This window comes from Apis mellifera, linkage group LG3, assembly GCF_003254395.2.
Source record: "Apis mellifera strain DH4 linkage group LG3, Amel_HAv3.1, whole genome shotgun sequence".
Classification (NCBI taxonomy): Eukaryota; Metazoa; Arthropoda; class Insecta; order Hymenoptera; family Apidae; genus Apis; species Apis mellifera.
Window position 1 is genome coordinate 10,046,110 of NC_037640.1, and position 18,345 is coordinate 10,064,454.

The following is an 18,345-nucleotide window of genomic DNA, read 5'->3' on the forward strand; positions in this document are numbered from 1 at the left end:
TATATATGTAATAATATATCATTATTATACATATATATATGTGTGTATATATATATATACACATATATATATGTTTACATATATACCAATTCAAAAATATATACATAGATATACCTATGTAAGTATTGTGTTATATAGAATATATGTTATTATGAATTCTTCTGCATTATTGTTTTTCACCATTTACACCTTTTACATTGTTACATAATATTACTTAAATAATTTTTAAGATATTCGTGATCATTAAGTTATCTCAATATAATTGAGAATAGTAATCACTTGTAACATGGACAAATGATATTATTTAATATAAAGATATGCGATTGAAATGGCTTGTTTTACATAAATAATTAAACAACTGCAATCAATGAATCACATTTAAAAAAAAATATGTTCCTTCATAATAAATACACTCGTAAGAAGTGGATAATTAATAAATGTGTTTCATGATAATTATAGCATTGTATACTTGTATATGATAATTGTATTTTAAAAGCAAAAAAAGAGTTAGAAAAATATCTTTTAAAATAAAGGCTACGTTCTTGATTTGAAGAAAAATATTTGTTATTGATGCTTTTTCATTTATATAATTATAATATTTTATTTTTATATTTTATATTTTAATATGCTACGTACAAATTATTAAAAATATTTTGAATAATAGTTTATTTTACAATTATATTTATATATTTAATTATTTACATATATATATTAATTATTTTTTATGTATATTATATTTTTTTTATTGAAATTATTATTATGACACTTCATACAAAATAATTGTATATATATTATATAGATATGCAGTATACATAAATGTATATACATACATTGTTGCATAAAAAAAGTTATAGATTGGTAAACACATTGAATACATTTTTCACGTACTAATTTTTTTAATATATAAAAGATACATTAAACAACACACATAGAATCATAAAATAAAAGCAGTTTAATTATTATTCAATATTTATAAAAATAATTTTTCTTTTTGTCTAGTTTAAAAAATAAAATTCCTATACATATGTTTTTGGACAAAAATATAAACTGTTTTTGAAATAACACTATATTATCAAATAAGAATATTAATACTAAAATAATATCTTTTGCAATATATTCAATAAGATTTCAAGCATATAGAATATCGTAAAATAATAATAAATATTAAAATATTGAATTTTCGTAGTTGTCGACATTGCATATATGTGACGCAAGCATGAATCTTCCGATGTGACGTTGTCATATGACTTAAATAGATGTAGAATATAATTTAAACATATACTTTGTAAATTGTGTAGCCAGTTTTATAAGTAAATCGTGAAAATGTACCGTTATGTGAATAATGTTACTTCCATATGAGAAAATTTGTTATATCGTAAATTGGAATCTGCTTAAGGTCATGCCACGATACAAGAAGGTTAAAATATTTTTATAAAAAGAACATATTCGTGTCAATGTAAATAATAATTGGCACGAATACGAATTTGTTAAGTCATGGTCGATGAAGGATCAATTCCAAATGTATCGACGTATGAATATCATATGGTAAATGCTGAAAATGCTCAAAATACATCTAGAGAGAGACGAATAAAAAACGTAATGTTTTCGGAAATGAGAATGATTAACAGAACCGACTGGTTTACAGTCGGAGTGTTGTGTTTCGTTAATTTATTAAACTATATGGACCGTTTTACAGTCGCTGGTGTGTATTATTTTATTTCAGTATGAAATAAAGTTATGCTTATACAGTAAAATTATATTTTGAATAAAATCAATAAAAGTTTATGTATAATATTATAGGGGTACTGACAGAAATAAAAAATGATTTTAAAATCACTAATGATAAATCTGGATTACTTCAAACTGCATTTATTTTAAGTTATATGGTGTTTGCACCATTATTTGGATATTTGGGAGATCGTTATAATAGAAAAGTTATAATGAGTAGTGGTGTGTTTTTATGGTGTTTGACAACATTTGTTGGCTCATACATGAAAGTAGATAAATGTTCATAAATAAAAATTAAAGAATTAATAAAATAATTTTTATGATATATAAAATAAAATTTTTTTCAGTCATTTGGATGGTTTCTCTTATTCAGGGCTCTTGTTGGTATAGGAGAGGCTAGTTATTCCACAATTGCACCAACAATAATTAGTGATTTATTTGTAAAAGATGTGCGTTCTAAAATGCTTGCATTATTTTATTTTGCAATACCTGTTGGAAGGTAAATTTTAATTCTTATTCATATTAATATTATAATATGTTTTAGTTGTCAAAAAATAAAAAGGAAAAAAAATATAATTTTAAATTTAATACATAAATTTACATATAATTTACCTTTTAGCGGCTTAGGATATATAATAGGTGGTGAAGCAGCAAGAACTACTGGTGCCTGGCAATGGGGTTTACGTATTACCCCTATATTTGGTTTATTAGCAATTATTTTATTGCTTGCAATAGTAAGAGATCCTATTAGAGGAGAAAGAGAAGGTGGAGTTCACTTATCAAATACTGCATGGTCAAATGATATCAAAGCATTATTAAAAAAGTAAATATTAAAGTAACTATTTATATATTTATAATTGTTTATATTGCTATTATTTATATATCTTTTTATATCTAGTCGAAGTTTTATGCTTTCTTCTGCTGGTTTCACATGTGTGGCTTTTGTTGCGGGAGCATTAGCTTGGTGGGCACCAACATTTTTACAATTGGGATTTACATTACATCCTAATGGACACAACGTTGATCCAGATGAGTATGTTTTTATTTTATTTTTTATGTATTTAAGATAAGTGATTATATTTTCAGAAATAATTTTAAACTACAATTATAACTTTTATTTGTAATTATTTCAGTGTAGCATATAAATTTGGATTAATAGGAATGGTAGCTGGTTTAATAGGAGTTCCACTTGGTTCATTTTTAGCTCAAAAATTAAGAGTACACTGGCAGCAAGCTGATCCTCTAATATGTGCTATGGGACTTTTAATTAGTGTTCCATTATTGTTCTTTGCATCTTTAACTGCCAATACAAATTCTATATTATGTTATATATTAATATTCTTTGGACAATTATCATTAAACTTAAATTGGTCTATTGTAGCAGATATATTATTGGTATGATATTTATTTTCAATTCTATATGTTTCTAAATTAAATTAATTTTTAATATTTTTAATTATATTCTTTTAATATATTAATTATAATTATAATTTATAAATTAAATTATATTCTTTTAATATAGTATGTAGTGATACCAACAAGAAGATCTACAGCTGAAGCATTTCAAATACTCATTGCACATGCCTTTGGAGATGCAGGAAGTCCATATCTTATTGGTTTGGTAAATATCTAAAATATATATTAAATTTTTTTTAAATTATATATTTCAAATTTTTTTATATTGTTTAATAATTTCAATAAATAATATAATATATTTTCACATTTTCTTCTATTTTATGTATTATCTTTATTATTAATAAATTTCATATTTTTATTGATTGTTTGCAGTTATCAGAAGGACTGAAAACAGTTCTTCTTTCAGAACTATATATAAAATACATTGATGCTGGAATGATGAATATAATGAGTCAGGACGATATACTTCTCGAATTTCGTAGCTTGCAATATGCATTATTTCTTACAATGTTCGTAGCAGTGCTTGGCAGTTTATTTTTCTTCATTACAGCTTTGTATATACAAAAGGATAAAGCATTAGTTGATCTCGTAATTGCAGGTAAGTGAAGTAGGATTCAAGTACGTAAAAAGAAAAGAAACTTTGTCTTAGCATCTTATTTGCATGTTTGTATGAAAACTTACTAATCAGCTTAATGTTTGATGTATATGTATGTACACACACAAGTTAGTACAAGTTTTATAATTCTTTTAAAGTTTTTCATTGCTTTGTTGTTATTGGAAACACTTTTCGCAAGAATAATGCGGAGATTTTAACTAAAAAATAACGTATTATTGCTTATAATATATTAGCTGCAAGATGTACATGTTATTGATGAATCATGTTAGTAATTTTTTATTACCAAATCATAAGATTAAAGACATATTTTTTTATTATTTAATCATTTATTATTTATATTCTACAGAGGAAAACGTTGCATTTAAATTTATCTCTATTAAGAGCTGTCACTAATAAAGTTGTATTAATTTTTCATATTTGAAATAAATATACAAATAAAATAATAATTTATATATGATTATAATATAATTATTTTTGCACAGTGCATGAATTATTTGCAAGTTTGGCGTTAAATGGACAGAGGCGAAAAGTAAGGAAATGTTACAATTTAATTTTTTTAACACGTTAAGCGCTCGAAATTGTTTAATAAATATAATTATAAAACTTGTTATATATTTGAAATTAAAAATGTGTAGAAAAATTTTATTCATTTAATATTTCCAAAAATAAAATATGTGATTTATAAAATATGAAGGAGAATGATACAAAGTTGTCCCTTTGTTCTAAAACAATTATTTTTTTGGAAATCAAAGGCGCTTAACTTGTTAAAGTTGACAGTTTTTTAAATATAATTTCTTTGAAAGCATGCAAATTTTTAAACTTAAATAATTTATTTATATCATTACCGTTTAATTTATATTTTTATGAAATATTATTTATATAATATAATTTTTTGAAAGGTGACAGCTTTGTTAAATTACTAATAAAAAGCACATTTTCCTCTTTAGTTTATTTTTCCATTTAATGATTAATATTACGGGACTTAATGTGTTAAAAAATATTGTTAATGTAGTATAGGCAAACAATTAAACATAGAAAAATTGTTTATAAGAATATATTTTAAAATAATTTTTGGTTTAATACTTTATGTTTTAGTTGTAAATTTTTCATACTTTATAATATTTTGTTCTTGTATGTATTTTATATTTTCATTGTTTGACATTTCCTATGCATTCAATTTATTATATATATATTCAACTTACAGTATTCCACATGGTTTAATATGAAATCAATATGAAGTTAATTTTATGTAATATGCATACATCTTTCTTGCAGAGAAGTATCTAGATTCTAAGAATAATGGGCAAGCTGAATCAACGTGTTTATAAATCACATCACTGGGCCTTTCCTGATAGTGTGCTGTAAATCTGGTACATAATTTATTTTAATGATTTCAAATCTTTTTTTTATTTCATACGATAATCAGTTTATATCTGAAAATTATTACAACATTTAAAATAAAAAATAGAAATTGTAACAATTTTTATTTATTATATTTAATATATACAATTTTTTTTCATTTTAATAAAAGAATAATTTTATATAAATATAAAATGAATTGTAAACTTTTTTTATTAATTAGTAAAATTAAAAATAATTATTTTTTTGGATATTTTAATTGAATTTTATTTCAAAATTAATCACTTCCAATTTAATTTTATTTTAATTGATAAAATAAATAAATTTAATAGATGTTATAAATTATAAATAATAATTTAAATTGATTATCGAATATATATTTTTTTTTGTTTCTTTTTGACTTTTGTCATATAATATTCTTATATTCCTCAATTGTTTTATTCAGTCTTATTTTGATAAGGATTCCATATGTGATTATTTATTCTTATGTTTTTATCTTAAATATTATTCATTTTTTAATTCAATTTCAATGCTACTTAGGAATTTCAATGGTAATACTTGTATTTTATTAATTATTGCAATATTTGAAATTTAACATTATAATTTATATATTTATATATATAAAAACTGATGAAGCTTGCCTACTAAGAAAAAATTTTCTACACAATATATTGCACAATTACAATATGTATAAATATGTCTTGTTTCTTTTGCATGATAAATAATTGCATGTAAGGTGCTATTGACAATAGTATCTGTTTAGAATATGTAACAAAGAACACTAACATGTAGTAGTATTTTTGTTGTTTTGTTAGATCATAATATCATTTCTCATTTACATTTCAATATAAATTTTGTAGCAATTTATATATTTATCTGTTAGAAGAAAAATAAGACAAATGTTTCAAATTCTAAAGAAAAGAATTTGAAATAAATATAAAAGTATCACAATGAATATTTAAAAAAAAATTGAGACATATGTTAATTTCATACATTAATTTTAATTCTCAAGATCAATATTTTCTGGCATTACATGTTTCATCAAATTTATTTTTTGCTTTATATTTTGTATAACATAACAATATATTAATTAAATTTTTTATTAAAATTATTGATTGTATTTGCTTCACAATGTGTTTATGTCAAACTTATTATAAATAAACTTTAAAAGAAAAAATATATTTTCAGATAAATTTAGATGATGTTAAAAATATGTCAATCTTAAAGGAGAAAAGAATTACATATTATTGACACACATTTATAAATATATTTTGTTTTAGGTACAAATACTTCGGATTCAATGTATATATGTAATGACGAAGTTGAAAATGAAATACAAGATGATGTGCACAAACCATGATAATGGATATTTTAATTTTTTGTTTATTGCAAAAATTTATAAACAAATTATGAAAAGAAATATTGGAATGCAACATGTTTCAGCAACGAATATTTATTAAATAGAAAGAAATATTTGTTTGATTCAGAATGAGCAATTATTGTGTTATAATTTGATTGACACAATGATAACATGTTCTGAGTACAGAACGTATATATTAAAGAAATTTTGTTAGTTTGTACTTATCCTCAGAGAGGTAATTCTGTTAATAATGTACAGAAGTATTGAACTTGAAGAGGACTATATTTAAATAGATTAAAAATTATTTAACACATTAGAGTATATTATATGTATTATAGTAATTTTGCATCTTATATTTTTATAGTAAGTTTCTTCTGATAGAAAATACGTTATTCTTGTGTAGTATGTAAAGTAAATATTTATCAGATATGTGTAATAAAATTAAAATTTTGTTATTAAACATTTTCATACTTAGAAAAATTAATATATCTATTCTCACTAAATATAATATTAATAATATAACAATTTGTGTGCCTTATGTGCATATAGATAAGTTTAATAGTTATTATAAAAAAAAAAAATGCCGAAAATATTCAATAAAATATTTAGTTAACATAATTTACTTAGTTTAAAAAACAAAGAATGCGTAAAATTAAATCGAAGAAATACCAATGAAATTAATTTTTTATTTATAAATATATTTTATAAATATAAAATAAAATATCATCATAATTCTGTAATAATAAGAAAAAAAAAAGTCTTATTGTTTTTTGTTAGATAAAAAGTTACTATCTTTGTAGATAATGCGTATTTAAGATCTTAAATAACATATTTATAATTTTTTTTCTGCTTAATTATGTATTTTTAAGCATATTGAATGTAATACTCCAATTTCTGTTTTTGTATAATAATTTTAAAAATATAACAAATTATCCATTTTTCAAACCTTTTGTAATTTTATTTATAAATTTCATTTATTCACAGATAATTATTTAAAAAAAGATTTATTTATTAAAATAAATTATTTTATAATGTCAAGTTGTGTTTTAAATATTACAATAATATTTGCAAATATTTTGATTTTAAAAACAATATTTTAATTATCAAATTAATAATCTTAAATAATTTTCTGTTAATTACAGTTTTAATATTGCAATATAATTAAGGTTATCTAAAAAACATTGTGAATCGACCCTATCTCAAAAATAAAGCAAAGATTGTTGACAGTGTTAATATTTGGCAAAGATAAGTCTTTCGTTGGAAGCTGCTCCAGACAATGCAAATTATACGTAAATAGTATACGAAACACCATTGCTATCGTAATATCTTAGTATTTTAAAGTTTTTAGAAAAAGGAAAAATATATTTTTTTTTCAAATTTGTGAACAATTTTCAAAGAAAGAACTAAAATAATTTTAAATTGAAAAAAAAAGACAGCATGATGGCGCAGAACATGACATTTTAAAATCTATTGCATAGTTCTAATTGAATAGTTCGACAATCGAGAATAATACGATACCGAAGATCGTTATCGTATCGAAGGGCGCCACTATCGACGATACATCAGAAAATTTGAAAGTATACCAGTCAAAATACGATTATCTACGCGGTATGCGTGTCGTGTTTGAATATTCGGATTTTGGACGATTTCACGATCGAAACGTGTGCAGAGATTTGTGCAATGAATTCTTCAGACACTAAAAGTTCTAAATAAAGCTTAGAGGTCGTAGAAGTTCCTGGAAATGTAACGTAGCCCGGTATTACTTGTGGATAACTCGTATTAGTGTACAAGGAGGGACGCGGGAGAAACTGATTGGCAGATTGCGTTTCATAATTGACGGGAATAGTTGGTCAATCAAGATCGGCAATTTTCAAATTTTGCCGGCGACTGGTAGTTTCAGTGGAAATTGCTTGCCAACGCTGAAAGGGTCAAAGACGATTTTATCGTTTCATCGATTTTGCAAAATGTATCTTGAAATTGTTCGGTATTCGTATTAAATATAGTGGTGATAAATCTTTCGAAGAATACTGTCGAGAAAGAATCGTCGAAATTTGCTTCCAGAAAAGAATCAACAAGTTCTACGTATACTTCTACGTTTCGAAGGTATGATATTAATTTTATTTTATTACTTTTTTTTTTTTTAATAATTGATTTCCTCGCTAATTTATTTTATACATAGGGAAATTAAATTGTAATGCGTAAATAAAAATTAATGGCGGCCAATACAATGGCGATTATATATTATTGTATTAGTATTTGTTGAATAATTGATCGAATGAATACTTTGGTGAATATTTTGGTGTCTTTTAGAAATTTTTTTTTAATTAAGTATTTGAGAAATCGTGACATGTTGTATAGATATATACATAATATTTGTATATATACATATATATATATATATATAGCTTGGAATTTTGTAGATATATTATTTATAGGATATAAAAAAAAGGGATCAACTTTTTAATTTGATTAAAAAAGAAAAATGTTCGTGTAAAAAATACATAAAATTCAAGGGGAAAAAACACGATTCTAAAACATGATTATCTCTATGTATTTTATAAAATCGAGTCTTCAGTTTTTTTGTATATCAAAAATGACCTTGAGAATATGTCGATAAGTTGAAGGTTGAAACCTTGTGTATTTACTGTGAAGTATGATGACATATAATATATACATTTATACATATCCATGCATTTGAGGTTACTTTATTCGTGATTTTAAATCTAATCTTTCAAATAATTTCCTATTAAATATATTTCGTTATTCATTAAATATATTTCGTTATTAATCATATTTCAATCACAAGTGACGTCCAATTTAAACGTAAAATCTGATCGATATTCGAATCACAATATAAAAGATTTAAAAAATGGATCAAAGCATTTTTTGCATTCGTTTCAACATTTTATCGCGATGTCTTTAAAATTCCGACTCGTTAACCTATGTTAACGAGATGGAGCTCGTGCTATAAAGAAAATTCTCGAACAAAAAGCTTGTTTTTTGCCGACAATTGTTAATTCAATTTTGCTTGACTGTCTTGTTCAGTAGCAATGAATACAAGTTCGCTTGTATCACAATTTGTTTATTCGCAAGAAAGATAATATTAAATAATATTAAATAATATTTTATTCTACAAATATTATTTTCTTACAATTTATTTTCTTACAGTATTTTATTAAATATAATTTCGCAATATTTAAATATATAAATATTCTATTTTAAAATTCGAATTCATATTGAGAATAATTTCAATAATCTTATGAAAGTGATAAAGATAGTATCTAACATTTTCAAAATTTGCACCACCATACATGCAACGCACTTGAGAAAGTTATTAAAAGGGATTTAGTCTTGAAACTTTATTAAAATCTTCGTTCTACAAGATATCGTTGACATAGTGTGCTTCATTGTAACAATATACAAGTTGGTTTTATCCACTTCTACTAGATATAATGATACTCTGAAATACCCGAATTAAAATATTCAATTAAAATAAAAATTAATAATAAAATTATATTCAATACAATAAAATTAAATATTTAATTAAAATATTCAATTAATAATTCAGGCCAGTTAAAACAACGATACATAAATTTAAACTCAAGTAGATCATATCGTGGACTATCAAATTAATCGACAAGCATCTCTAATTAGATATAAAAAGCCGGCATATCATTTAATTTTAATGATTCAACATTTAATAACTTAATATATTAATTACTTTTTTATAATAGGGTATCTAATCCTAGTTTTTCACTAAATTTTTTAATGACAAAAATTAATGACGCTCGAAGTAGCGTGAAATTTTACAAATTTTATATCTAAATTTTATATCTAAATTTGCATATTCGGTAGAAATATCAAGAAGTTTCTATATAAAATTTCAAAAAAGCAGGCGAAACGTTAGCATAGGAATCGCATGATATGCCAGAAACGTTATTTGTCGCAAGGGATTTGAAGCAATATCTATCGTAGGCCATCGACGCTACAGATAACACGAAAAAACTCTCTTCCAATTTTCAACCAATGATTGGCAATCACAGAAAATAACTAATCGTATCCAATCCCAGATAATTCAACTTATCTTTCTTCACGTTACCAGGCTATCCTTCCATATCAATTTAATCAACATTTTATTTCCAATAAAAAAAAATAATTTCAAATAAATCTTACTACTTTATTATATTTATAACAATATTATTGAATCGATAAAAGAATATTTAACGTTAAATTAAATAATCATATATCGCAAAAAAATATTTAAAAAATCTTTTTTTTTAAATCGTTGATTAAAATCATTGCCAGAGAAAATGCTTAAATATATTAGATTCCTCAAAAACTTCTCTTTCTATTTCATTCATTTCTATGTTGCAAAATTAACAATCCAATCCACGTATACACCAAGAAATCTTATTAATATAATATATTCAATGCAGGAAATATAAAGATGAAATATTTTCTAAATATCCAATTTTCTTTTGCATTTGCATTCAATGCAAATATTGTCATATTACATATTATACATATTGTATTCATTACATTTTTCATCATCCTACCATCATTGTATCTCGTGCACAATCAAAAATCCATATACGTTATCGAAAATCGATTCGTATCTTACCGTATTGAACGTGTTATTCAAATCAGACTTCTCGAGAACTCGTATCTCTGTTCCAAAACCAACATCCCACTTTCAAATCAAACGATCATTAATTTACATCGAGATATATTAACACGTTCAAAAAATGAGAAGATGAAAAAGATTATTTTTCATTTTTATCTTACTTTTTTTTTTTTTTTCAACACAAGTATCGCGATGGATAATCATTTCCGATTTCGTTATTGCGTTTAAATCAAAAATTCATCCATCCGTTACCGAAGAAACTCTCTTCGATTCTTATTTGATCAAACTGTAAATCGAATCTGTATTATTCATCTCTCAAGAATTCTCTCAAGTTTCTCATATTTTCGCGCTCTCCTCTGAAAACGAGTCATCCACAGCAAGAAATCCCATTAAACCGTTTCCTGTTACACACATGGTAACGAAAACACACTCTCTCGAAACACTCTTACCGACCGAAAAATTTTGTTTTTCCGGCTGTGCGCCCAGCCTTGCGTATACAACGATTGCCTGCATCGACAGTTGCCCTTAATTCTAAAATAACGCTCGGCCACCACCGCTCCGTGACCCGTGTTGGAAGACGCGTTGGTCGATCTGTTTTTTTTACCGCCAGCCTTAAAGTGGCCGCCTACTCTATCTCGTTTAAACGGTTATTCTCCGCGTTGACGCAGATGGTGAACCGTTTCTAGGTCGTTCAACACTGCGACTGTCTTTTCGCGCGTAATATCCTTACTCGCTTACGGCCATCGTTTATCTCGAGAAACTTTAACCAGCTACTTTTTTCCTCCTTCCCCCTCTCTCCCTTCTCCCCCTCCCCCCGTTTCTTCTTTTCCTCGCATTTCTCCCCTCTCCTTGCGGCGCGGCAACGCAACGTGGATTGCAAACGTGACGCGCCGCAACGTTGTTTATACTACTGAAAGTAGTAATTTCGACTATATACGTCCGCGGCAGAATGCCTGCTCAACGAGGATGAGAGGATGAGAGGGTCTTGGTCGTTTCAAGGGTGGATGCACATTTACGGGAAGGAGTGTGGATCTGACAATGAGATTTCCACTATAATGGTTTAAGGTGGTCGAGATTGTAGGGTTGTCATGAGTAGGGCGGTAAAATATAGTGGTTTTATAGGATTTTTGTGTAATTGAAATTTTTGTAGAATCGTTGGAAATAGTGTTTTTAATTTGGATGTAATGTAGAATGTTCGTTTAAAAGGATCTTTGTGGTAATTTGAGGTAAATACAGATTTGGTGGAGCCATGAATCTGAATTGTAAGATAAGCTTTCTTTTTATTGCTGTTGAGATTATTGTAGAGGAGAAAGTATAACGTTTTTAGGATTTTAATGTAATTGAAATTTTGCAATTTTGTAATTGAGATTGTAAAGTTGTAAATTGTTGGAAATAGTATTTTTAATTTGGATGTAATGTAGAATGTTTGTTTAAAAGGATCTTTGTGGTAATTTGAGGTAAATACAGATTTGGTGGAGCTATGAATCTGAATTGTAAGATAAGCTTTCTTTTTATTGCTGTTGAGATTGTTATAGAGGAGAAAGTATAATGTTTTTAAGATTTTTGTGTAATTGAAATTTTGCAGATTATAAAGTTGTATTGAAAATAATATTTTTAATTTGGATATAATGTAAAATATTTGTTTAAAAAGATCTTTGTGGTAATTTGAGGTAAATACACATTTAGTGGAGTCATGAATCTGAATTGTAAGAGAAGCTTTCTTTTTATTGCTGTTGAGATTGTTGTAGAAGAAAAAATATAGTATTTTTAGAATTTTTGTATAGTTTTGCAGATTGTAAAGTTGTAAATTGTTGAAAACATTATTTTTAATTTGGATGTAATATAAAATGTTAAAAATGTTAAAAAGAATACTATTTCTTTGTTTATTTAGAATGAATATTTGATGGAATCATGAGTCTAAATTATGAATCAAGATTTCTTTCTACTGAAAATGGTTTGGAAGAATTGAGATTATAGGATTATTACGTGTGATTATCATAAACGAGGAAGCATAATGTTTTTAAGATTAGTATACCGAGATATATTCGAAATTGTAAGTCGTTGAAAGTAATATTTTCAACTTACACGTGTTATAAAATGTTCATTTAAAGAGATTTTCACTTTTTTCTTTTATTTTTTTTTACTGTAACGTCAGAGGATATATACACTTGGTAAATGGAGCCATAAATCTGAGTCGTCTAGGTCAAGGTCTTTTTTTATTAGTAATTTTTTTTTTACAATGGAAATGGAAAATAGACGACAAATGTGTTTTCAAACGTTGGTCAAATTCAAAATTCGTCGTCTAGGTCTTTTTTTATTAGTTAAATTTTTTTTTTTACAATGGAAATGGAAATGGACGACAAATGTGTTTTCAAACATTGGTCAAATTCAAAATTGAGATGTTGTCGCGTTCTCGAATGGAATATTTGAAAGTAGTTTCTCAAAGGGGAAGCGATGATATTTTCCACTCGAGAGAATGGCGAATATAATGATATAGGCAAGGTGTGAAGGAATACTGTAGAGTTGGTTTCGCCTCTCTCAAGATAAAAGAAAATCCTTTAACGCAATTTCACTCGACTCAACACGATTTAAAACATTTTATAAAATTCCAATTTCCCTCGATTTAATACTTCATTACCACTAATTTTCGCAATATCAATAATAATTCAAGCGTATGAACTCAATTACACTCTCGATTCCAATCCCCCTGAAAGTTTCTGCTGCGAAATTTCATCCTTCTTCCTTCACGCCGCTTGGCTTTAAACGGTTTACACCAATGATGAAGTTACAAACTTTTTTTTCTCGCGCAAGATCTACTCGATCGAACGTGCAATTCCTCCTCCTTTTTTCTGCAAACGAAAGAAACTCGAACTTTCCACCTTTTAACCCTGTGCTTTCTTATTGGCAATAATAGAAGATTCTTCAATGAAACTTTCCAGCATTAAGATCTATCGATCGAGATCTCGAAACAGTTGCCTAATTTCGTGATTCGAAAAAATTCTAAAAAATTAAGAATGACTGTTATTAGAAGTGAGTTATTATTTTGAAAAGAAAAGTATTTTAATTTTGAGAATTTAAAGGCTTCAAAAATTTCACAGATCTAAAAAAATCAATCATTTCGATTAATCTTTAATTAGTCCATGGAATTGAATAGGAAATCCTTTGATGAAAATTTTCAACATTAAGATCGATCGATCGAGATCTCGAAACAGTTGCCTAATTTCGTGATTCGAAATTCTAAAAAATTAAAAATGACTTAAAAGTGAGTTATTATTTTGAAAAATTTAGAAAAAAAGAGAAGGAAAAAAAATTTTAATATTTATTTTAATTTACAATTTTAATAATTAATATTAATATTTTAATTTCGAGAGTTTAAAGGTTTTAGAAAATTTCACAGATCTAAAAAAATCAATCATTTCGACTAATTTTTAATTAATCCATGATCATGGAATTCAATAAGAGATCCTTTGATGAAAATTTTCAACATTAAGATCTCGAAACAGTTGCCTAATTTCGTGATTCGAAATTCTAAAAAAATTAAGAATGACTGTTATTACCAATGATTTATTATTTTGAAAAATTTTGAGAAAATTTTTAATTTCGAGAATTTGAAGGCTTTACAAAATTACACAGATCTAAAAAATCAATCATTTCGATTTTTAATTAATCCATGATCATCATGGAATAGAAAATTCTTCGATGAAAATTTTCAGCATTACATCGGTCGAAATTTCGAAATTAATTTTTAATTTCCATGATCGTGGAAAGGATAGGTATTCTCTTAGCGAATACCGCACATTTTTTCCTCGAGCCGAAGGAAAAGCCAATTCTGTCACGTTACAGTTCATCACTGCCATTCCGCTCGATGCTTCTTATTCCTATATCAGCCTATAACAAAAGCAGACCCATGCTCGCTCGTAAATTTTAAATCGATCGATACGATTTATGATTTCCTGTCGGCCGCCTCGCGTCGAAAGCAAGAAAACGGAGTGAAAGAAAGCAAGCTGCATCTCGAAGGAATCTCGAGTTGTCCGGCCTCGTTAAGGAGAATGATCCGTTTATAGCGAGACAATCTCCTTCCTTTCTCTAGCTTTATATAGTGAAATTTATCGTTTCATAAGAAACAAAGTTGATTCGTTTGATATAATATTTACCGTTTGCGTCGAGTGGATGATCAAAAGGATTGCAGAAAATCTGTGTCAATAATCTGGGAAAAAATTTAACACAATTTTATTCACTTATAATATTTTTTTACTCTTTCTATTAATTTCTTTTTCCTTCGTAAAATTAATACAAAAATTCTAAAATTATAAAATATGTAACGTAAAATTTAAAAAATATATTTTAAAAATTGAATCCACCAAGAGACAAAACGAAACGAGTAATACAATTTGACATTTGATGGATATCCCTGGATGGATCCATTTTAAATCAACTTGCTGCTAATGCAATTACTACTAATCTGATATCCTCCCCTCGAAACGAATCGTAAATAATCAAACTAATCGATGTAATTTAGCAATTTCCAAATTACGACGATCCTACATTATACATACTTGGACGAAGCAAAGATAAATTGTTCGTCCCAATGGAGTTATGTTGACAGGATCAGTTGTAAACTTGGTTGCAGCTCGTTGAAATACGATTTGCAAAGAGTATGATGTAATATAAAATACGATAGAATAAATTCAAGGATGAAAATTAAAGAATAAAAATGACAAGGAACGCATTTCTTTTTCACTTCTTCGTTCTTATTATTATTCTTTCGAGAATTTTCAACTCTTGCTCCGCTTCATCATCATTTTTCTCTCTCTTTTTTCCCCCCCGTTCTCTCCTCTTTCTTTTCCTTTCCTCGAGATACACGAGGGAAACGCCATTATATATTTTCCACTCTAAAGTTTCTCTAAAGTTTAAGAAAAGGAGGCGAGAAGAAAAACATTTGTTGTCATTTTATTTTTAAATCGGTTGCAAATTCAATTTATACTATTCTTGATACATAAACTTATAATGTAAATTATATTTATAATTTTCTACTCAATTTTACTCGACGTTAAATAACGCATAAAATTTTAATAAATTCGATAAAAACGCTAAGTAATTTCGGCTAATAATAATAATAATATCAAATATATTCAAATCGATATTATCCAACCACGATATTAACATGGTGTGTTAAGGTATGCAACGATAAATTCGCATAATATATCAACAGCAATAAAGTGAATTCCATCGACCTCATAACTTTAATATTAATATTTACAACGTTGCTGCTATTAACCAAGTGATAATAATAAAATATAAAATTTAATGTATATACACATATTTTTATTAAATCGTATTCGTTGAATTTTTATTTCTATATTTGAAAAAACTTTATATTTTATTACAATTGATAATAAAATATTTGTGTAAACAATTTTTTATTCAAGATATCGTTCGGTATTTTTAGCTTTGTTCTTCCTTCACGTTATTTCCTATTTGCGTTTCGCGGATTTACATTTCTCTTACAAAATGTGCGAAACATCCGTGGTTTATTCATCAGTGTGCAGCAAGGCGTTTATTTATGTTAGACTATCGTTTCGCGCTACCGTTATCCATTTTCTCTTTCCTTCTACATTCTTCCTTTTTTTTCTTTCTATTTAAAAACTTTGAGCTTCGAGAAACGACAATCGATAAACAGATTTAATTTCGATGAATTTTCCAATTTAAAAATCACGAAGGTAATTAAAATCTCTTTCTTATTTTTTTTTAGAATATTATTCGAATAAATGTATTTCACGTATCATTTGCATACGTTTATGAAGAAGGAATTAAAATCTGATAAAAATTTCGAACGTATATTTGAATATATCGTATTAAGGAAATAGAGGCGTGAAGAGGAATAATAAAAAAAAAAAATATCAAAATTAGGAAAAAGTTATTTTCCACCCTTTCCAAATTTATTCCAACCACGATATTATAAATGGATGGACACGATGAAACACGATTCGCACAGGTAAGATGAAATACCGTTAGGGCAGATACTCGGACGTGATAAGATGTTCAAAATAACGATCGAAAGTCTGGTCGAGATACCGAGCCTTGATCCCGAATATTTATTACCAGATAAATCGAGGTATCGGAATAGTTTGCGTTCAAACGAGGCTTTCTGTGTTTCGAGAGAAAAAAAAGAGAGAAGATTAAAATGAAATTATGATCTCGAATCTCGATCTCATTAATCATGATTCGATGGGGTCAATCGACGTTGCACCACGTTATCCATACGTTAATATTTTATTGTTGGTGATTTGCATTATTTTATACGTTTGTAAAATTCCCCACATGCTAATAATCAAATTTAAATATTCATACGAGATAGTACATCATTTACGAATATTAATCTATCCTCTCCGATAAATATTAATTAATAATATCGAAATAATTTTTCATCAATATTAATTTATTCCCCGAGGGAGGAATGAAATAATGATTATATTATTTCGAAGTATTGGAAATTTAATCGTTGAGATTTCTAAGAACAATTTCTTCTTCTTTAAATTTAAGTGAAAAGTGAAAATATAATCGAATAAATAATCGATAATTCGCGCGCGGAAACTTTTTTATCCCCGCGATAAATTAATGCATTCGATATCGCTTTTCCTTGAAATATTTTCGCCCTGTCAGAGGCTATCCGTTAACGTCACGGCGTATACACGTTACTTTTACGCCGCTTTCGCAAACAAACGAAACCGTACGAATGTCGTTTCCCGTCCAGATAAAAATTTCACCCTTCCTCCTTTTTTTCCATAGATATTTCTCTACGAATATTTCTCGTGTATATATGTATATACTTGCTATACGTGATCATCATAAACATCCATATCGATCCTCTATTGCATTCCGTTCCCAATTGGGGACTTAAATTTCCAACACGTGTTCCCGCAAATGGAAGTGCAAGCTATATACGTCAACGTTTTAGAGAATAAGAATGTTGTTATTATTTATTTAAATTTTTAAAAATTAAAGATTTTATTTAAAATTTTTAAATAGACACTATATAATTCTTTATAAAAATTCATGCAATAGGGGTGAAAATAATTTAATCGCCTCCGAACATTTCGATAAATTTTCCAATTTAAAAATCGCGAAGGTAATTAGTAAGATTTTATTTAAAATTTAGAAATTTTTAAATAGATATATAATTCTATAGACTATATAATAGACTATATAATTCTTTATAAAAATTCATGCAATAAGGGTGAA

At 26.4% G+C, this 18,345-nt stretch overlaps 2 protein-coding genes across 4 annotated transcripts in view; both read left to right on the plus strand.

Moving 5' to 3' along the window:
- The first annotated feature begins 1,208 nt into the window (after positions 1 to 1,208).
- On the plus strand, positions 1,209 to 7,424 carry LOC413089 (protein spinster). 2 transcript variants are annotated; one of them, XM_006566799.3, is made up of 10 exons: positions 1,209 to 1,702; positions 1,801 to 1,997; positions 2,076 to 2,227; positions 2,348 to 2,551; positions 2,627 to 2,761; positions 2,862 to 3,123; positions 3,251 to 3,349; positions 3,517 to 3,742; positions 5,036 to 5,130; positions 6,400 to 6,537. In XM_006566799.3, exons 1-9 carry the CDS (start codon positions 1,495 to 1,497, stop codon positions 5,086 to 5,088), a joined length of 1,536 nt encoding a protein of 511 aa, XP_006566862.1. In that variant the 5' UTR covers positions 1,209 to 1,494; the 3' UTR covers positions 5,089 to 5,130; positions 6,400 to 6,537. The 2 variants fall into 2 exon arrangements, with proteins under 2 accessions (XP_006566862.1, XP_396540.4); XM_396540.7 differs by lacking the exon at positions 5,036 to 5,130 and having other exon boundaries at positions 1,210 to 1,702; positions 6,400 to 7,424.
- Positions 7,425 to 7,760: 336 nt separating this feature from the next.
- LOC413829 (diuretic hormone receptor) overlaps positions 7,761 to 18,345 on the plus strand; it is an 86,788-nt gene continuing 76,203 nt past the window's right edge. For both annotated transcript variants that reach the window (XM_016911383.2, XM_397268.6), the window contains exon 1: positions 7,761 to 8,582. The gene's annotated coding sequence lies outside the window, so the exon portion shown is untranslated. The remainder of the gene's footprint in view (positions 8,583 to 18,345) is intronic.